General features: G+C 55.0%; 1 protein-coding gene across 1 annotated transcript in view; it reads right to left on the bottom strand.

Moving 5' to 3' along the window:
* The window catches only part of ATP2B2 (ATPase plasma membrane Ca2+ transporting 2), a 203895-nt gene that overhangs the window by 45062 nt on the left and 136799 nt on the right, over window positions 1-22034 (bottom strand). Inside the window, exons 6-11 of the mRNA XM_054504605.2 lie at window positions 13584-13709; window positions 11941-11973; window positions 10684-10743; window positions 5557-5598; window positions 4505-4663; window positions 1600-1814 (exon numbers count right to left, since the gene is read on the bottom strand). Coding sequence (XP_054360580.1) covers window positions 1600-1814; window positions 4505-4663; window positions 5557-5598; window positions 10684-10743; window positions 11941-11973; window positions 13584-13709 — 635 coding nt within the window. The remainder of the gene's footprint in view (window positions 1-1599; window positions 1815-4504; window positions 4664-5556; window positions 5599-10683; window positions 10744-11940; window positions 11974-13583; window positions 13710-22034) is intronic.

Here is a 22034-nt window from a genome sequence, read left to right as displayed (position 1 = left end):
TATTAAAATTAATGTCACTTGTTTCTTTTTACCTTTTTTTTTTTAACATGACTATGAGGAAATTTAAAATCACACATATGGCTCACATTGTGTCTCTGAGTGTCATCTCTGTTCTTTTGATGGCGGCTCCCAGGGTGGGTATGCCAGGCTCAGAGAGAGCAGAGTTTGCCTCTCCTGGGTTGGGGCTGTACTCAGTTTATCAAGTGACTATATAAGTAACACGACCTAAGACAGCTGAAGGCACCAGGCGCCAGAGATGCGAACTGCAGAAGGTGCAGAGGCCTAAAAACGTCTGTGCATGATCCCCCCCAAACTACCTCTGTGCGACTTTCAAGACACCCCGAGCTCAGCTGGGTGGCTGTGGGGGTCCCCACTCATGGCTGTATGAGAATCTCCATCTCTGGGCCCCAGGCCCCCAAGCAGCATCGTGTTGTGACCTGTTTGGGCTTTGGTTTGTGGGATGGAGTTTCTTCAAGAACCCTAAAACAAGGAGACGATAAGGGCCGTATCTTTTACCTAGGGCTGCCACTTCCTGGCACCTGCCTGGAGATCTCTTTTCTGTATGAAATTACATCGGCGAGCCCAGTCCAAATTCCAGCTTGGAAACTGACGCCCGCCGTGCCCTCCGGCAGCTCTGCCAATGTCTCAGAGCCAACGCCTTGTTTATAAACATGCTCAGGTCTCCATCCTCGTAGGGACGTCCTGGCATTGGGGCCCTGGGCACCAGGAGTGCAGAGCCCTGCCCTCCGAGGTGGGAAAACCATGGGGCCAAGGGAAGAGAATGAGGCTGTGATGTGAGCCAAGCTTGAAGTGCCCATTTGAGATGCTCAGCCCAGTGTTCGGGCTCCATGGATGGCCACGGCCTGGGAGCAGGGGGTGGCGGGGTTCTGCCATCCGGGGAGCACTAGAAACAACCCCTCCCAGACCCAAGTGTCCACAGTCAACTTTCATGGGCTTACCACCCTTCATTAAACTGCTTTTAAAACCTCTTCCATTTTCAGCCCATTCCCGGAGAGGAGGGGGCTTCCTTAAATCAGATCTCTTTTGGCTTTAGGCTCATCTCTTCCCAACTTCAGGGAACAACCTCTGAGATGAGTTGCTGAAGTAGCACAGCTTCCATGGAGCTTTGACCACAGACTTTTCCTTACATTTGGTGGGATGGGGATGGGTTTGGGCCTGCATGGTGAGGTCTGCTTTTTATGTTGTTTTTTTTTTTTTAATTTTTTTTTAAAGTGGAGGTGATGATCAATGTTTAAAAATCAATATATTAAGTCCAGGCTTCCGGCTTCTCTGGGAAAAATGTGAAGAGTTGGCAATGTGTGTGTGGGGGTGCATCAGCAAGGCAACACTTGGCTGGGGTGAATCATGGTTGTTCCTGTAGCCAAGATGTGGCCCTCAGGGCTGCCACAGGCCCTGGACTCCCTGAGGGCATGTGAGCTCCGGCTTCCGGCATAGGTCTCCTCTCCCAGCTTCCAAGGTGCCCCCTTCCTTCTTCTTAGCTCTACTGCCGGCCCCAGCGCTTGCCCCACGGGCCACCCCCTAGAGCCCCTGCTGGGGACAGCCAATCCCAGCTGCACCATCCGGTCCTCTCCTTCTCACCTTCACTGAGTAGGCCAGCGAGATGGTGACGGCCAGAGGGAGCCCCTCCGGCACGGCGACCACCAGCACCGTCACGCCGATGATGAAGAACTTGACAAAGTACTGCACGTAGACGGGCGTGCACTCGGGTAGCCATGGCTTCTTGTTGACCACGAAGGTGTCCACGGTGAAGTAGAGCACCAGGATGATGACCGTGATGGCCGACATCACCAGACCTGTAACACGGGTTGGGGGGAGACCTGCTCAGGGGCTCTCCTGGGGGTGGGGGCCCTGGGAAGTGAGATGGAGACCAGATACTTGGCCAGGCAGATTCTAACCCACATCTCAGCTCTGCCACTTACTAGCTTTGTGGCCTGGGACACGTCCTTGATCCTCACAGAGCCTCAGTCTCCTCCTCTGTGTAATGGGGATGCCTGCTTATTTCACATGGCTTTGCAAGGATCAAATGTGATGAATGCATGTAAAGCGCCTGGCACAGTGCCCGACACCTTGTGGGTGCTCAGGAAATGTGTGCCGAGACCACGTGAATTAGTTTGAACTGCCTGCATAGTTCTCGCACATAATCATGTGCAGCTGGTACCATTTATCGACTCGTCCACCCAGGCACCTCGTAGCTCCTAATCTAGGAGCGAGGGACACAGCACTAGAGAGGACAGAGTCCCTGCCCTTGGGAAGCTGAGACTCCAGAGGGGGAGGCAGACAAGAAGCAACACACTCATGAAAAAGACCATCCATGTAGGGATAATGCTGTGTAGAAAAACTGTAGGATAACACGACAGAGAGCGGCATGGGCTGAAGGTAAGAAAACAACCCACGTCCATCGACAGACAAATGGGTAAAGACGGCATGATATAGACACACAGCCTTAAAAAAGAAGGAAGTCCTGCCATTTGCGACCACATGGATGGGCCTGGAGGACATTATATATATATAAATAGTCAAACTCATAGAAGCAGAGAGTAGAAGGGTGGTGGCCAGGGGCTGTGGGGAGGGGGGGGGTTGTTTTTCAGTGGGTATAGGGTTTCAGTTATGCAAGATAAGGAAGTTCTTGAGCTCTGCTCTACACTACGGGGCCTACGGTGAACAATAGAGTATTGTGCACTTCAAAACTGGTTAAGAGGCTGGATCTACCTCTTAAGTGTTCTGAGCCCAAAAAACGGAAAACGGAAAAACCCAGGAAAGAACACAGGAATTTTTGGAGGTGGGGGATATGTTTTGTACCTTGCTTGTGGTGATGGCATCACGGGTGTACGCATATGTCCAAATTTATCAAGATGTACACTAAATGTGTGTAATTTTTTGTATATTAATTGTACTTCAATAAAACTTCAAAAAAGAAAATAGAACAACACGGGCTGGTGGACAGGGACTACTTTAGCTAGGCTGTCCAGGGAAGACTTCCTGGAGGAGGTTCTCCTTGAGAAGATAGGGAATGATGAGAAGTATCAGCCAGATGGTGACCTGCAGAAAGAGCGTTCCAGAAAGAGGAAAGAGCAGGGGGCCCTTTTTTGGATGAGGACACTGGGGTCAGTGAGGGGAAGGGACTTGTCCAAGGCCACAGGCCAGAGAAGCCCTGCACAGTTGGCAGATGCGGGCGGGTACCTGCTCAGATGCCCGGGGACCCCCTCACCCGTTCGGGGTGCTGCAGGGCTCTGGCTCTGTGCGGGTGCACACCTGCAGCCTCTGCCAGAGGAAGTCCACGCTTCAGAGAGCACTGTCTCCTGGTCAGGAAGGACCCGGCACGGAACCCCACCCCAGTGTGATGGCCAATATTCAATGGCTGAGGAGGAGGGGGGTCCAACAGCCCAGTCCCCTTGCTGCGAGGCCAGAAAGACCCTGCAGAGGTAGGTAGAGACGGGGATTCCTCCAGGAAGTATCTGGCTTTTTCCCTGGCCCCTTTGAGTCTCTTACCCTTTATAGGTCTCACCTGAGAGCACCCTCGCCCCTAAAAATCCTGCGTCCACCCATCTCAGGCTCTGCTTTAGGGAATTCAGCCCAAGAGAGGAGCAGAGGTAGGATGTGAACCTAGAAATGTTTGACCCTGAACTACGTTCTTGGCAAGGCTGAGGAGGGGGAGGGGGATGAGCAAGAGCTTTGAAGGCCACGGGTGGTTCTCATCACTCTGTTCCCTGCCCCCCAGTGCCTGTGCTGTGGTTCTGTGGAGTCTTCTCCATGCCGGGGATGGAGGAAATCCCTGGTTCCGTCGCTCCCCTGCCCCCACCTCCAGCTGTGGGACTTCAGAGCCGGCTCTATCCCCATCTGACAGTCGCAGGGGCGGGAAGCCAAGCTCCCAGCAGCCGGGAGCTATCACCAGGCCCCGAGTTTAAATATAGACAGCCAAGCCTGTAATTTGCCTCCCTTCTCCACGCTGTGGTGCCTATAATTAGAGCCGGGAGACAGCCAGGTGGGGAGGCCTTGGTGTTTGCGTGTCCTCATGCGGCAGGAGAGGCCAAGGCCATGTCAGCCGGGCAGGGCTCGCCTTGCAGCTGGGCTCAGCTTCCTGGGCTGGAGGGGCCGCCACCAGCCATCACCTGGAGCTCCCAGCTCGGTGCGGAATTGGGGCTTGTGCTGAGGCTCAGACAGGAGGCTTCTCACTGGGCTCCTGGCACTGCCCTCAACCTCTTCAATCTTTCCTCTGCATTGCAGCTGGGGCAGGGGGGTCAGTCTAGAGCCCCAATCCGTCCCTGTCCTCCCCTGCTCCAACCTACTACTGGAGCGCCTACTGTGTAAGGACTCAGGCTGGTTGCTGGGGTAGAAAAGGGTGGGTCTCAGGGACCATCTCATGCCAGCCCCCACTCTGCAGATGAGGCAACGGAGAGCCAGCTTGGGGTCAGAGCCCTGGCTGGGGTCCCTCTGTGTACCCCACGTCCCCCCTTGTGCCATCCACCTGTGGCCGCACGCTTACCCGCCTTGCCGATCTGCACAGCCAGCTTGGTGAGCTTGCCCTGCAGCACGGATTTCTCCTTCTTGTGCATGTTGGCCTTTTTTTTGTCATCAGCGTCGCCACCCTCGGCACTCTTGAGGGGCTGCATCTCCATGGCGGCTGCCCCGTCCTGCTGTTTGGCTGCAGGGGGCAGAGCACGCACATGCATGCACACACGCACACGCGCGCACACGCACACACACAGACATGCACATAGCCAGGTCAGCCTGCAGGGTGGGGATATTGGCACCCACCCTGCCTGCCCAGCAGAGTGTGGTGAGATATTCACTCCCTCGTCTGGCCCCCTGCGTGGCTGGCACAGACATCCTGTGATATAGGGTCTGCCTCTTCCAGCTGGAGACCAAGGTCCCAGGGCGAGTAGCTGCCTCGGACCTGGAATCCAGGTGTGAACAGGGAGTGACACAGTTCCACCTTGGATTCCCAGTAGGAGTAGGCTGGGGTCCCCGCTGGGCCTGAACAAGCCCACAGATCCTTCCCCAAATGGCCCCTCAGCTTTTCCCACATTTAGACAAGACGGATAGGCTTGGGCATCCCCAGTTGGTTCTTGACTATGTTGTTGGGATATTAAGTAGCTGCCAGATAGGAGGAACAAAAAGGGGGCTTAAAAGATAAAAGAGTGTCCTTATCCATGGGTGCCAAGCCCCTCCTCCTTCAGTGAAAGACTGACTGGTGGGTCTGGGGCCTTACCCTTTAGCCCCTAAGGATCCCAAAGAACCAGCTTCAAGTCTTCAGCTAAATGGGCAGCATAGCTCCAAGGCTGGGGAAGAGCCGGCTCACAGGTGGCCCCTGTCCTCACCGGTGATGTCTCCATTGGGCCTGGCAACCATGTGAATCACAGCCCACATGAATCACAGCCCCCTCCCCTTTTGGGCCTGGCACCACGTGAATCACAGCTCCCCTCAAAGATGTCAGGCACCTGCAGGTGCGGACCTGTCTGCTTCTAGCCTGGCTCTCAGAGCCAGTGGGGGAGGGGCTGCAGGGACCACAGAAGCCGGTGAATACAAAAGGGTTACCTTTGCTCTGGCTGGCGTCCACATTGCCATCCTGCATTTTACCTACACGACAAAGAATTTTAACAGACAACAGAGAACAGACAACACACGTCGATCATCACAAAGACGCAACAGGGCCACGGACATTCACGTCACAGATGGAGGAAGGGCCGAGCCAACTCTGTCCCTCCACATGGGGACGCTGGGGAGGCCCTGAGACAAGAGCAAACCCGGCCACCACACTGGCTGCAGGGTCTGTCCTGATTCTCTGGGAGCTTGGAGAGAGAGCTTCAGTGGGAATTATTTCAGCCCTGAGGGTACTGATTAAATGACAGCCTCTGAGGGTAAAAGGGACCAGAGTTGGCTGGCAGAAAGCAGAGGGGTCCTCAGGTCCCCAGTGATTAATTTGGTTTGTGCCTTTGGTGGGCTGAGAGGAGGCAAAGGAAATGAAAGAGACAGACAGACAGAGAGATTCTAGAAAGGGGAGGACTTTGGTCAATGTGTTCCTTAGTTTCTGGCTCCAGGAGTGACATATGTAGAATTTTACTTTCTCCTTTTCCATCTGGAGGAGTGTGAAGCCGCAGCAAGGACGACCCCCTGCCCAGCTCCATTGAGAGAGACCCATGCCAAGGGTGAGCAAGGGCTCCCTAGTGGTGGGCTTTGAGGTGCCCCAAGCATGTTCAGGGGGCTTGGGGGGAGTGTCCTGGCTCTCAGGGGGAAGCTGCTGACCCCTCCTCTCCACTTGGGTATATGCTCTTTATTCTGAGGTTGAGCAGCCCCGGCCCTAGTAGACAGGGAAGTCAGGCCAGTGGGCTCCCCTGGGTGCCCCCCTGCCCCGGCCCTGTATGCCAGTGCTAGGGAAAGGGCTGAGCCTGGGGCTGCTCACCTCCTAATCAGGGCTGCCTGGGAGGCCCCCTCCCCAGTCTCGGCCAGAGGCTTGTGGGCTGGGTTTGCAGCATGGGAGGTACTGGTTGTCACTAGTTGGCAGTTGAGACACCTGCCTTTACCTGCTGGCACTGCAGAGAGGGGGTTTCCTCCTGTCCCCTTGGCCTGTTCTCTGAGCTCACTCAGAGCCCTTCCCATGGGCCTTGCGCCACTTTGGGAGGAGTCTGAGAAGGTCAGCCACCCTTGGCCATTGGCTGTGAAGGGGATTCTCATAGCTCACGTTCTGTGAGAACCCACCATGTGCCAGGCGCATATAGAACCTCCATGAGTTCATCTAATCCACACCACATCCCTGCAAGGGCACTCCTGTACTACACACACTTACAGATGAGAAACTGAGGCTCAGAGAGGCAGACAGCCTGCCTGGGTCCCAGGAGGTTAATGGAGAGCTGGCCCCAAAGTGCATCAATGTTTCCACCACAGCTGGGGAGAAGGCAGCTATCCCTCAGTCCCTCTGAGCCCAGAGGAGGGGCATTAAGGCGGCCCTGGTGGGACTGGGCTCCTGAAGCCCCTGTTTTGACACCAACTAGCTGTGCGGCTTTACCACTCCCAGTCTCAGCTTCCACCTCTGTAAAATGGGGATGCAATATTCAGCTTCCGGAGCACCTGATAGTTGCCTTAGCAATAACCACTTGCCCGTTTAGCATTTTGCAGTTTGCGAGTGTCATCTCTTGCCCATCTTCCCGAAACCCTGCGGGTGGGATGGGAGGGATTCTCATCACTCTCATTTTACAGACGGGGAAACTGAGACCATGGGAGTTTCCGAGGCAGCTCTCCTTTCTGGAGCATCCTGATGATAAGCCTGCGACTGCCATCACTGTCACCACACCACACTGTAGGTGACTCCGAGGGGCCCAGCCCTGTGCTGTCTCTCCAGGGGAAATGCTGGGCTGTTCCCACTGCCTCTCACAGCCAAGGGTCAGTGACCCCCCTGGGCGGATGGAAAGAGAAGGGCCCCCGTTGCTTTATTGCAAAGTTCTTTTTGCTGGATTAAAAACAAAACAGAAAAAGCCTTTTTAGAGCCAACAGGAATGAACTACAACAATTATCTTTATTTTTAAAAATAATTTTACTAACTGGGCTAAAGGACACGGGAGGACTCCTCTTCGATACTTGGTTTTAGAAGACACAAAGGGGCCTTATTTGCATTGCATATTATCAGATGCAATAGCCCATGTGTGCGCCCATTAACCAAGCTAGCAATTTCCTCTTTTATTTCCATAGTGATCACGTGGCCAGAAAAATAATCACCAATGCATATGTTCGAGGGAGGGAGCGGCATTGTGGGGGTACTTCTGTGCAGATGGCCTGGTTTCTCAGAAGCAAGGGACTGATCTGGGGTTTTTCTCAGCCAAAGTGGAGCTCGCCTGGCCCCAGAACTATGGTGGGACAGCCAGATCTGGCTCCATGCATGACCGGAAGAGGGGGCTGTTTTAGGGGAGCTGGGATGGGGAACTCGAGTGGAGACTCGGAAGCTGCCAGATGCAGCTTCGACAAATGGGTCTGTTCTCTTCATGCATCGCCAGGAAGTGTGAAAAGTGTGTGTGTGGAGGATTCACGGTGAGGCGACCTGATAAACAAGCTGTGGGGAGACGGAACACTAACTAGGTGAACTAGAAAATGTTACTTCTCTTGCCTGTACCTCCATTTCTTGCCCCGTGACAGGTGACAATTTCAACCAAGGTTGTGCTTATGAAAAGCACCACAAAGTGCCCTGTTAATGTCTGGAATTCAGAGTGATGTATTTACTAATTGTGATTACAAGCAATGTATTAAACAGTGATATGTTAATAAATGTAAAAAATAATAAAATGATAATGGCAATCATAATGCCTCCAAGATGAATGGAACATACCCGCTTTCAGTTGGGAGGGGGCTTGGGGGGGGAATCAGAGGGACTTTTACCAGCTGAGTGTGTTTTCTATATCCACATCATCCTGATTTGGCTCAGAGGAAGGAGGGAAAGGAATGGTTAATTCTGTCATTGACCAAGGCTCAGCCTGGCACCTCTCAACCTTTAATACACTCTGACCTGGAGCCTGGAGAGCTTACTAGATGAGATCCGGTGTGTTCATGGTGTTATGGCCATAGACTGGAAAGCTTATTAGAATGCAGATTCTTGTTCAGTGGGTCTGGGGTGGGGCCTGAGATTCTGCATTTCTAACAGGCCCCTAGGAGATGTCCTGCCTTCTGGTCCTCTGATTACATTTGGAGAAGCAATGGTTTAGAGCACTATTCCCTAAGTATATTATAGAAACATACCAATCCCACAAGATTCAGCCAGGAAAGGTCCTGCAGCCAAATCAGTCTGGGAAGGCCTCCATGGCTAACTTTCCACTATATACCAGCATATTCAAGGTTCTGAGAAGCTCTGCAATAAGGAAGAGACCAATTCTGACCCACGGTTCTTAAACATCTCTGACCACAGGATCCTTTTCTTGGGGGCAGGACCTATTAATATTCCTGTGAAGTTTACAAGACACACTCCTTTGGGGAACCCTGGATCAGGAAGTGGAGTATGCACTTTAGAGCCAGCGGGCCTGGGTTCAAATCCCAGCTCTGCTACTTTTCTCCTTCTGTGACCTTGGGCTAGGGTCTTGATCTCTCCGAGCCTCAGTCTCCCCATCTTTAAAGTGGGGACCATAAACTCTGTATCTCAGGGCTGTCATGAGGATCAAATGAGGCCATGAGCAGGTAATGTTTGTAAAGTGCCCGGCATACAGTAGGTGGTCAAGTTTCCCATCTTTCCTGCAGTTTTTCTCAGGATACTAGGAGTTTTCTGCTACAGTTTGGAAGTGCAACTGCCTTTTTTGGGGACCGACCAGCCTGGATGCAGTCTGTATGTTCACTGAGCCCAGTGGGCTCACTGCTGTGGGGGAAGCAGAAGCCGGCTCCTCTTTCCTTCTCCTGCTGCCTGGGTTTGCCTATATTGGTTCTCCCTGTCATCCCTTGCCACCCCTCCCTGATGCATGACACCTCCCACACCCCAAGCTGTTCTCCTTTCTCCTCCAGAGCCTGAAATAGACCCACACCCAAATTAGCAAGGCGCAGCTCACAGAAGTGTCTTGCCTGGCCCCTGACATCTACGAGGTGCTTCGATCATTGGTCACTTTGAATGCAGGCAGCTCAGCCAGAGATCTGGGGCAGGGGATGGGAGTATGGGGTAGCGCAAGATCTTCATGTCTTCCAGGAGTGGTGAGGAGGAAACGATATAATGGGTGAGAAAGCCACAGCCCCCGGTGCCTCGTATGCAGCGATGCTGCAAGAAAGGCTTTTCCCTTCCTTCGATTCCCCGGGGCAACGGTTTTATGATCAAGCCCTACAGCTCTCAGCCTGGGTGACTATCATGCTACCTAATTTGGGGACAGGGGACCTATCTGAGTACACAGAAGCCTTGTCACTCTGAAGATGGGAGGGCACAGAAATAAGAAATCCTCTAAAGGTTTAGAGACAAGTGAATGGAATTCCTTCTTGCCTGTGGGTAAGGAGGTTAAAACGCAGATCCCAGGTACTGTGGCAGCGCCCCACCGCCACCCCTCACCCCGTAAGGGGGCCCGTAAGAATGCAGAGACTCGGGACAAATGCTCCAGCACAGGCAACAGCAGGAAACACCAGTCCACGTCCGAGGGACAGAACCAGGCCCGAGCCCAAGCGAGCCCCCTGCCCGTTCACTCCGAGAAAGAGAAGAGGAAGAAATGTTTATCAGTGGCTCAGCCATGCTATGGGGTGAGGCCAAAGAGCTGAACCCTGGCCTGGGTCCCCCTGCCTCGAGGGAATTTTCGAGTTGAGGACTGGAGCCTTCAGCAGGGACCCAGACACCAGTTTCAGCCCAGGTCCTGACCCCAGGCCTTCTTCCCCAAGCTGGGGCCAGGAGTGTGCTTAGGAGAGGGCCACGTCGGGTGGGATGCTGCTTCTAGGGAGCCAAATCTGAAGCCCAGGGTATGTCCCTCTTCCGGGCCCCACTGGGGGTCAAGGGCCCCACAGGCCCCTACGTCGGCAGCCGCAAGCGGGCGTGGAGCGTACTTCCCGGTGGTGGCTTCTCTCTTAAGCGCCTGCCCCACGTGGGAGGACGATGGTCCCAGAGCTGCCCATGCACATCCAAGATCTGTGCGGTCCAGAACAGGGAGAGGCAAGCCCAGAGTTGGGGGTGGGGGGAGAGACGCCCATCCAACCGAGACCGAGAGCTCGCCATCGGAGACGTACCATTGACTAGGCTGGTATTTGCACTATCTGTAGCATTTGAACCTGCTGCCCCATCGGCCGCTGTGGGGGTGGGAGGGATGGAAAATGCAGTGTGTCACAATGGAGAAAAGCAACAATGAAGAACAGCAACAACAATAAGGACATGAACCAACTTGTGGGAAATAACATGACTATATTCTTAAAAAAATAAAATCTCCGTTGGAAATCAAGAAACTCAAATTTGCAGGGGAGTGAGGGTGAAATGTTCCCATAGAGATGCCATAAAAACCAGGGAAAAAAACTCAGACATGGACGGTCTTTGAAATAAAACATGGCAGATGATCAATGTGGTTAGGTAGGATGGCACTGTTCTGTGCCAAGGTCTGGACCGATGCACCCCTCTGGCCACGCCAATCAGGCAGGTCCCCATCAGAGAAGCTTCTATGAGAGGGCATCTGGCTGCCCGTCAGGGCCAGAGGGACGCATGGCCAGGACTCATTTCAAAACATTCAACAACTAGCGCAGTGTAGGCACCTGCCATTCTGATCGGGTACTTGCTGTGACCACCATCACTGAGGCCCAGAGGGACATCCAGCAGTGGCGGTGACTCAGGATTCGAGCCCTTGACTCAGGCCACTGCCATGGCCACCTCCTCCTTCCTAACCAGCACGCTATAGATTGCCTTGGTCACCCCCATACGAGATGCCCCGTCATTGAATAGGTGACATCCAGCATGTTGCACTTTGTGCATGGGACAGAGAAGGTACTGGCCGGTTTTCCTTAGTTCAGCAATTAAAAATGACATGAGATGGTCAGATGCACTCTGGTTGTTCTTTCTTGGGGTGGGGGCAGATGGGTTGTGCGGGAAGGAGAGGGAAGAGACACTAGTGGGTGAGGTGTCCATGCTGTGTGGTGAGGGGCGGCGGGACGGGCTCTGCGGGGTGTGCGCAGGAGAGCAGGGCTGTGGGGTCACGTGGCGGTGAGCGGGGCACCGCACGCCGGTGTGGGCGGCGGAGGGCTGTGTGGGGTCGGTGTGGAGACGGTGGTGGTGGTGCCGCGTGCGTCGGCGGGCAGGGCAAAGCACCGGAAGGGCCAACAGGCGGAGTGAGGTGCTGGTTCCTCCAGCGGGGCCGGCATCACGTGGGGGCACCGCGGAGGGGCTGGGGGGTCAGGGAGCCTCCTCCAGCTGTGTGCTGGGGGTCTAGGGCCACGGCTCGGGGGTCAAAGGCTGCTGCTACTTCTAAAAGCCCCATCTACCCTGAGGGGGTCTTACTGTACCTGGTAGCTGAAGGCCATCCCCCTTCTTCACACCTGTGTGATGATTTTTGAGACACGTTAATGAAGGAGAAGCACATACAGCCTCACCTGCACGTACACGCATGCACGCACACGCACACGCACGCCTGAGGTCATCCTGACCTGGGGGCCCGCCGTGGAGGCGAAGGGGATGGGATGGGAGTGCAGAGGCGCTCCAGTCCTGGCCATGCTGCTCACGGGCGCTTGAGAGGCTCAGCTGCCCCCTGTCTTCCTCTGCCATGGCCCCCCCACATCCCACTTCTTCCCTCTACACGGACACCCCCATTTCACTGGGGTGCAGGTGTGTGTTCAGTAAAGGACTCTGACCTGTGCTTCAGGGCAGGAGAGGCCTGTCTTCCTACCGAAATCTTCGAGAACACAGGTCTGGCTTCTGCCCCTCACCCAGGCCCCAGTGAGGCTAAGAAAAGGGGCAAAGACTGCCTCATCTTGCCATATCCTGCCCACTGCCTCTATTTGCCCAGCTATCTGCACGCTGGGGCCAGAGCCGGCCACCGCTTCTATGTCACTCTGGATGCTGTCCTGACACCCTCTGGGCCTCTTGACTAGGACTTCATCCTCAGTTTCAACCTCAGCAGCTTCCTGGTTCTCTCCAGCCTCTGGACTTGCCTGAGGACAGCACAGCTCCACTGTTCCTGCTGGTGGGGCTGCCATAATCTTAGGGGGTCCCCTCTAGAAAATGGGGTATTGCCCTTGGGAACAAGTGACCTTTGGTTCTGACCCAGGCTCTGTGCCTGGTTAGCTGCAGAGAGCTGGGGGTAGCAGGGCTGCCCCTAAACCTCAGGGAGGGGCCGTCGACATTCTCATCTCCTTCCCCTGGACCGCAGATGGTCTGGCTGTTGGGGACCCCCTTCTGGAGCTTGGGGAAGGAGACAGGACAAAAGACTAAAGATGTGAGAGGGGTCTGTCCCTGACACTGGGCGTAGGTGTTGGGGAAGGAGCCGGATGCTCTGGGGCCAGAGGCCTGGGCCTTTGGATTTGGGCCTGGCCAGATGAGCATCCCTCCCTCTGCTCTGAGAGGCCCTTGTAGCCCAGGCTACCAGCCTGCCACGCTGAGGGGGACCCTGGGGAGTAGGAATCTTGTTTCCAAGGCGGAGGAGGAGCCAGGACCCAGGCAAGGTGGCAGCTCTGGGTGGGGGAGGGGTGAGAAAGGGAACCACAAGTGTGGCCACCTTTCCTAGAATCTCCTCTGCCCCCAACTGGGCCGAGTCTGTGTGTGGGGTGGTTTGCAGCTCTGCTCTGTGGAGTTGAGAATAGTGGTAGGAGTGAGTGCAGGTGGGGCTTTCTACTCCATATCAGGGCTGATGAGGGGACCAGGTCACACTCGAGGCTGGAGACTCAGCAAAGTGCTCAGCACCCCGAGCCTGGCTTGCGGGGGAGGGTCCTCCATGACATGACCGGACAGACAGAGACTGGGACAAGACCCTGGAGATGGAACAGACAGGAACCTCCTGGCCTGAGCATCCTCAAGGATGCAGGAGGCGGCTGTTGGCACAGGGTGTAGACACAGAAGGCACTCAATAACTATTTTGTTGAGTGAATGAATAAACAACAAAAAAAGTGACCTGAAGAGCTCCTCTCCTGGTCTGTGAGGGGGTTGTGCTTACCTTTCTTGTCTTTCTTCTCTTCCTCCTCACCGCCAGCCCCCAGCAGGGTGAAGATAATGCCGGTCTGAGAATTCACCCCCACAGCAGTCACTACCATCCGTCCAGAGCCCTCCATCACGTGGGTCCCTGGGGAAGGGGACGAGAGCCAAGTTACCGTTGCATGGGCCCAAGCCCCCTCCCCAAAGGAGTGGAAGGAACTGGATCCCAGAAAGCTCCTGGCTCTTTGCCTGCCAAGGTCCTGGGGTACCGCCCATGGTTAGGGTTCAAACTATGTATTGTAGAGGCTTTTACTTCGGGACAGGGCTGTAATGGGCCCGGGACTCAACCACTGCTCCTCCTCACTTCTCAGGCCTACCACCTACTACCTTCTCCTGGAGAGTCACCTCCCCCCTCTGTCCTAGACAGGACTGGACAGGACCACTTATAAAGGGGTCTACTCCCTCCTAACCATCTGGCAAAGAACTCAGGGCTCTGGGAACTTGGAAGAGAAGACAATGGCATCTTTCTTTTCAGAAACGTCTAGCTGAAATTTAGCATTTCCACATGAACATAGGCAACCAACCCCAGGAGTGTTCGTGGCCCACAATACCATTACATGCATTACAAAGAGCGCAGGTTCTCTATCCTATGACTTTGTAGTTGTTGCAATCATTTATGCTCATCCTAATCTTACAAGCACAGAGGTTATTAGACTACCTGCCAGACCTGGTTATTAGGGTGCTGACAAAGAAGCACATACATTACTCCATTACACAGTTTATTATGTTAACTACTTCAATATAATAGACTTTCTTTGTGATCCAGTGTATTTTATTTTATGCATTTTAAAGCTTTATTCTGAGTATGGGTGGTACGTGATAACACTAGACCTCCCCAGGCTCCACGGTGCAAGAAAACCCCCTTTGTAGAATTTTAGGATTTTCAAACTGGGTTTTAAAGGGCCCTGGATGGGGTGCCTGGGTGGCTTAGTCGTTAAGTGTCTGCTTTGGCTCAGGTCATGATCCTGGGGTCCTGGGATCGAGCCCCGCATCAGGCTCCCTGCTCAGCGGGAAGCCTGTTTCTCCCTCTCCCACTCCCCCTGCTTGTGTTCTCTCTCTCGCTGTGTCTCTCTCTGTCAAATAAATAAAATCTTTAAAAAAAAAAAAAAGGGCCCTGGAATTCTTTTGAGGGGCAGGAGAGTGGGCTGAGGGGGGCGAGGGAGACCTGTTGTCAGAGTGGTTCCACTTTTATTCATCTTTGGGGTTTCGGTGTCAGCTGCTGTGAGACACAGGTCTTCCCGACCTGCAGGCGCAGAAGGCAGGTGGTCCAAGGTTCACTTGGGGCGGGGGTTCATGCCAGACTGAGGATAAAATGCAAAGGTGAAGCTGCTGAAAACTGTGCTATATACACACAACGGAATATTATTTGGCCTTCGAAGGGAAGGCAGTTCTAACACAGGCTACAACACGGATGAGCCTTGAGGACATTACGCTCCGTGCAAGATACCAGGCACAGAAGGACAGCTGCTGTGGGTTCCGCAGCAGGAGCCCCGTAGAGCAGTCAAAGTCGCAGGGACGGAGAGCGGAATGGTGGTTGCCAGGGGTGAGGGAGGGGGGTTCCAGGGGGCTACTGTTCAATACCTCTGGAGGTTTGGTTTTGCAATATGAAGAGTGCCAGAGGTGGACGGTGGTGACGGTGGTGCCACGGTGTGAATGTCCGTAACACCAAGGACCTGTACGCTTAACAATGCTTAATGTGGTACATTTTATGTGTATTTTACCACGATAAAAGAGTTGGGAAAAAAAAAAAAGCAAACCTGCTGAAGCTGTGGCCTCGCTGGGGAAACAGGTGAGCCCAGGGTGGGGTCGGGGGGCGGCTGGGATCCAGCCTGGGACATGGCCGGCTGCTACCTTGGCCTGGTCCCAACAGAGGAGATGTGGGCACAGCCAGCCCTCTATCCTCAGGCTGGTGCCGGGGACGTGTCACTGTGTCCTAGGAGCTGTCACAGATCCACAGGCCACTCACAGGGTCGGCCTGCATGGGGTCTCCTGCAGTGGGCTCCAGGCACCCCTGGGGAGGCCCCTCGGCCTGCCCGTGGCTCCGCTGTTTAGTCAAGAATCTAGGTAAGTGCAGTTTGCACCTCCAGGCGCCCATTTTTATTTTAAATTTAAACTTTTACTACCCTAGGTAGAAAGGTCTCTTCAATGCAGCATGTGTTTCCTTCCCCAACGGAGAGGGGAGCATCTCAGGACATCCTTGGGCTGCACAGAAAGAACCAGATCGGGGCGGAGGGCTAAAAGGCCCTGATGACTTGCTTTTTTTTTTTTTTTTTTAATTTTATTTATTTATTTGGGAGAGAGAGCGTGCACGAGCAGGGGGAGGGGCAGAGGGAGAGGGAGAAGTAGGCTTCCTGCTGAGCAGGGAGCCTGACGCGGGGCTTGATCCCAGGACCCTGGGATCATGACCTGAGCCGAAGGCAGACACATGTGCGTGTGGGTGTATGTGTGTGTTCCAGCCCCTTGCCCTCTAAGATCTCATGGTCTTAAAATGCTTTACAGACAGACAGATGGACACTCTCCAGTGAATTCCTTCATGGTGGGTAAAGGTCAGTCTATCTGTGCATGGGTAAACCAAGTCACGCAGGCTCCCAGAGGTGGTGCAAAACCCGGTGAGCTGTAACAGAACCCAAATGTTCAGATGGTGAGCTCTTCGGCGGGCTCCTTGTTCATTCCCAGGACAGAAGGACAGTGCTCTTGTGTCTCTGGGCAGGGAATAGTGGGGACCACAGGATGACCCTGGACACTGACGAGAGGTTGAGCAGCCCAGGCAGACCCCGGAACCCATCTACTCACCCAAGGGGCACAAGCCGGGACAACCAAGGCCCACTGGCAGGAATTGGTAACTATAACTTGCTGACAAGATTTCTGTGCACTGGCTTAGCTGGTGTGGGGTGCGCGGGGCACTGTGAAATATCAGCAATATTAGACAGATGAGGAGCCCGGGGTCTGGGGGAGGTCACGTGGCGGGGGGGCGTCACCAGATCTTTCAAGGTGAGGGAGGAACATACTGCACTGATTCAGAGTGCAGATGGCAGTGGCCGCGGCCAGCACTGACCTCCATGGGACACCTTCTGTGTGCCAGGCTTCGAGCTAAACCCTTCATAGGGTGTCATCTCATTAGCCCTCACCCTGGCCCTGCATTTACAGAGGAGAAAACTGAGGTTCAGGGAGAAGTGGCTTGCCCAGGGTCATCGGTTTGTGGGGGCAGAGCCAGGATTTGAACGCCTCCCCATCTCTCAAGCTCATTCTGTTTGTCACATACAAGTCCCCATCTCAGGAAGACAGGCCCTCGCACCCTGGTCTCAAACACATTTGGAAAATGTTTGCTCTGCCTGGGTGGTAATGGGGAGGCCAGTCCCCACCTCCCCAGCCCAGAGCAGGATGGAAAAATACACAGGGGGCCAATTTCCACTCAAGATAATCAGACCCCAAATCACCTTCTAATCTATCACTCCCATCACAGCAGGGAGCTGACAGCTCTGCCCAAGGAGGCAGGGAGGAGGGAGGAGGAAGCCAGGGAGGCAGCCTCCAGCCACAACGTGAGACATGGGACATGAGGGCACGGGGTGAAGGCACAGCACATGCCCTGCTCAGCCTTAGATGAGCCTCAGGGTGGTCCTCCAGGCCCCAGCATTAGATGGGCCAGGGGAGCTGAGCCCCAGCAGCTCCTCCTGCCCCTGGCCATGGCTCTAACCACTGTCCCCCAGCCCAGACACCCTCAGTAGCATCTCCAAGGTCCAAATATCTCTCAGCGTGTCCTGGGTGAGAACCCAGCTTGCTTCTGACCCTTGATCACTGATTCCTGCCCCATGGCTTCTGCCCTGGGAGCATGCAGCTCACTAGGGATTTGTGTTCAGTCCCTCACCTTGGCTCACATAGTTACCCCTTCCTGAGCGCCCTTCTCCCTCCTCTGGCCCCAAACCTCCTCCTCTAGGCTCAGGATGAAGGCCCCTCTTAGGTGGCCTTCCCTGACCTCCACTTCATCTCTCTCCTCTGAACTGCCCTCCTACCTACAGTTTCCCCTGGGGGTGCTTCCAGGCCGGCTCCCCAACTAGACTGCGAGCTCCTTGAGGGTAGGTTCTGAGTGCAAGTCTCCCCTTAGCAGAGCCCAGCTTGTAGCTGGAACTCCAGCACATTTTTTTTTTTTTTTTTTTTTTTTTTTTACTGCTGCCTCCTTTTTTTATACTTTCCCTGGTAGGTATGTGTTACATTTAGGATGGAGACTCTCTACACCCCTCAGAAGCCATCTTTATGGTTGGCAAAGGGTCAGATTCATCCTAGCCTCACACTCTTCCCCACCCCTCACTGGGCCATCCCTTCCCCTACCAGGACCTCAGAGCCTGCTGCCCCTCCTAGCAGAGGAAGAATTGAAGGGACCAGGTCACCCCCTGCAGCAATCATACCCCAGCTCCAGAATACCCCTCAAAGGGCGATGTTTGACCCCACAGGCTACAGCTCTAATGGTAGAACCAAGTCAAGGTTGATTGACTAAATCTCCCAAAGGAACACGGCAGGGTCTCTGGGTAGCTGCAGAGCTGAGAACCCTTTGGCTGGGTGGGGGGCCCTGGCAGGGCCTTGCACCAGGACCTCAATGTCCATGGTCCGTTGCCACCATCCTGTAGCCCCCACCTCCTCTAGTCTCACGGAACCCCTCAGAATACGTGAGCACAGGGGGCGGGTAGATAGCGCTCTGGGCCGAGGGGTGGGTGGGACCTGGGAACCGTCTGCTGTCTGCTTCTGATTTGCTGTGTGACCTGAGGCCAGCCCTCTCCTCTCTGGACCTCAGTCTGTCCTCTGGAGAATGGGAGGGTCTAACTTACGTCATCACCTCTCAGCAATGAAGTCTGGGCACCAAGGGTCCCAGAGAGACAGGGCCACTCCTGGGTGGGGTAGGGCAGTCTCCATGAAAACGCTGCATCTCGGGAGTTGGGATCTCGGTTTGGATGGGATCTTGGTTTGGATGGGATCCTGTGCGGACAGACTGACCGTGTGTGGCGTTTCCTGCCTGGGCCACACTCCTTCACTTGATGGACACATGTGGCGGATTGCCAACACTGTGTCAGGCTCTGGGGCCCAAAGGGAGGTCTCTGCCCTCCCAGAAGGAGCTCATGGTGTAGCTGAGGTTGAGGGGAGCAGACAGGAACACAGATCAACCACAACACAAGACGACAGAGACCCTGGGCCTGCTGGACTGGTGGGGCACAGCCCAGGCAAAGGCGGAGAGGTAGAAGAGCGGGATGGCAGCAGAGACGCTGGACTGAAGCTCAGGGCCATGAGGGGAAGAGCAGGAGAGAAGCTGGATTATGGCATGATCGGAGTGGAGGGCTGCAGAGTTGGGTCTCCTTGGTGTTCAATGGGGAGCGACTGGGAGTATTTCTGGGGCAGGGAGGGAAAGCATTAATATTTAAGAGTGAGCGGTCCCTTTGTGCCAAGTACTATCTGAGCTACTTTCTCCACGTGGCTGTCATAATCACCCTGTGAGTGACCATCCTCACTCCCATTTCACAGACGGGGAGCAGCCCGGAGGGGCCATCCCTGCATCCAGCCTGGGAGGGCAGAGCCGGCGTGGACCGGGGGTGTGGCGCCAGTTCTTTCCACCTTGCTGGGAAGGCTCGTGGAGAAGTTGGAGGCAGAGCTGTTTGGGACCACTCTGCGGTGCGAGATGGAGGCAGGAGAACGGAGGGGGAGCTGTGTCAGCCACCCAGCAGCCATCCATCCATGACAGAGAAAGGGCCCAGGGAATGCTGTGGCTCCCACCGACGGGATGGCCTGTCCTGTCCCACCTGAGCCTTCATCTCCTCCCCCCAACAGGGGAGTCCTGTGGCCTTTGATCTGGCAAGCAGAGGTTGGGCCAGAACCTTCTCAACGGCTGGCTCAAAGGCCATCTCTGCCTTAGACCGGCTCGGAGCAACAGGAGATGGTCCCCACCTGGTCCAGATGTTGGCTGTCTCGGGCCCAGAGCCCCATGCAGTGGCAAGTGGGGCAGTCTGAGCCGCCGGTGGCAGAGCTGCAGGGGCCTCGTTTTACAGAAGGAAGCTTCTGAGCCCAGAGAGGGCAAATGGCTGACTGAGGTTGCACAGTCCTGAGGCACAGGTTAGAGCTTGAACCTAGGGCTCCTCGCTCTCCTGATTTTGACTTCCCAGGCCTCTTTCTGGACAGGAGAGGGGAGGGGTCTCTCTCTGGTGGTAGAGATGTGAAGAAGGGATAAAGGCCATTTGTGGGAATTCTTATCTGCCTCCGGGCACAAGCACCAAGCAAAGCCAATGCAGTTCCCAGCCCAGGAGTGGTTCCTTCATCATTATTGTTATCAACACAGTTAATAACAGTAATAACACATGCTTGCAGAGCACTAGAGAGCTGGCCAAGCATTTCAGCGCCCACAAGCCTGTCCTCCTCACAACAGCCCTGTGAGGTAGGTTTGGTGCAAGTACAACCCCAAGCCCCTCCCCTCCCCGTGGCCTCTCTAGCTCAGAGAGGTCGAGTGATGGCCTTTGGGTCACACAGCTGTGAGTGGTGGAGCCGGGACTTGAACCCGTGCTCTATCCACTACACCCCGCTGCCTCTCATGGAGAAGAGGCAGGGTAGTGTAATGGAGAGAGCACGGGCCGAGCGGCAGACCGGGCCTTCCTGCAGTCACGGTGTCGTCCTAGGTTCCCTGGAGACGGCGGCAGTGATGGCAGGTCCGGCTCTCCGTGCCTGGCCTTCCGCTTGGCGGGCAGGGTGGGCAGCAGGCCTGAGAGGGTCTGCTGATGTCCCGTGCAACTTCGTGCTGTTAACGCTCTGGCTCCAGGGGTGGTGGAGGTGGCTGGGGGTCCTGCCGGGGGCTGAGCCAATGGGCCTGCAGGAGCTAGGCCCTGCTGCTTTTGGGGACACCCCCCAACCCCGGACCCTGGCCCCTGGCCCTTCCCTGGCCGCATAGATGGCGCCTAGTCGCTGGTTTCCCAATGGAATTTAGTATAAACGCTCCAAATAGGCCTTGCTGCCGCGTCATAAAGCCCCAGGGTCCTCAGAGGCGAGCTTGCATATGGAGGCTCAGGGAGAGCTTGGGGCTGGGAGGCTGGAGGGCTGGGGTCTCGCTCTGGCCCTGCCTTCTGGGGCGATTTACACTCCTGCTCTGGGCCTCAGTTTCCTCAGCTGCAAATCGAGACCAGCCCAGGGTTCTCTAGGGATCTGCAAATCTCCTGGAAGGCTGCAAAGTCACAAGTCAGGGCATTTCTTTCTCACAAGAGGGATCACTGCTTCCATGGGACTGTCAAGGGGATTCAGGACCCCAGGGCGTTAGAAACCACTGGCCTTCCACGAAAAGAGGCTGAAGGGGCAGGACACATAGATGCCACACAGGTCCTGCACCGGGTCCTGGCCTGGAGGATGCTGTGGGGACAGTTGAGGGACGTGAATACGTATGGAACCTTCTGGTAATGGTATAGCATCAATGCTGAGTTTCCTGAATGGCTAGCTGTGCTATGGTCACACGTGAGCAAACCCTTTTCTTAGGAGATACGCCTGAGGTGTCAGGGGGCAAAGGGCCATCACGACCGCATGACACAGTGAGCTCCCGATTGGAGCAAAATGGTTAACAACAGCTGAATCAGAAGGAAGGGCATTCAGGTGTTCTTTGCACTCATCTTGCAACTTTTCTGAAAGTTTGAAATGATCTTAAAGTAGAAAACTCAAAAAAAATAAAGGCCCAGGTCGGAGTTTGTACTCTAGGGCTCACCCACATGCTCCTTGCTCCACACGGGCTTTTAAAGAATGGGAATTTCTCGCTAACAGTGAAACACTGGGAGATTGTACATGAAATGTGGGTTCTGGCCCCCTCCACACTGTGAACGTCGCAGCCACACCAGGGCCGGGGGGCTTCTGCGGGCAGCAGTGAGAAACAGTCAGGCTCTTGCTTTGGTGTCTGTGCTCTCCCTGCTGACCCCATGCAGGGGTACCTTGTGACTCTGAACATTCTACTCTGCCTGGTCTGTGTCCGCCTGCCTGTCCATCCTGGGAGATGAGCTCTGGGCCTTTGGGATTTTCTTTGTGCTCTGAGGCCTGGCACATCCGAGTCTTTCCAAAGGCTGGTCTGTCCCCATTTGTCAGATGGGGAGACTGAGGACCTGACAGGCAGAGGTCACGGCTGGAGCCAACAGAGGTCTGGGACCTAGGTGTTCTGCCTCCAAATGTTATGCTTGTTCCACACCACACAGCCCCTCGCAGCAGTACCGTTTACAAAGGACAGTGACATCCATCCATGCATGGGGTCCCCACAACAGCCCTGTGGGGTAGGCAGGGGGGAAGGGCACCCCCCCCAGCAACTCCTCCACTGCACAGACACCAACATGGGAGCTCAGGGAGGTGAATGGACATGTCCGGTCACAGGCTGGGCATGGTTGGGCCAACTGTTCCCAGCGCCAGGGTGTTCTTT

The sequence above is a fragment of the Mirounga angustirostris genome, unplaced genomic scaffold, assembly GCF_029215605.1.
Source record: "Mirounga angustirostris isolate CCGP_5_RB_7025 unplaced genomic scaffold, mMirAng1.0.hap1 SCAF_1, whole genome shotgun sequence".
Classification (NCBI taxonomy): Eukaryota; Metazoa; Chordata; class Mammalia; order Carnivora; family Phocidae; genus Mirounga; species Mirounga angustirostris.
The sequence above is the reverse complement of the archived record's forward strand: the minus strand, read 5'-3'. Positions and strand labels throughout refer to the sequence as shown.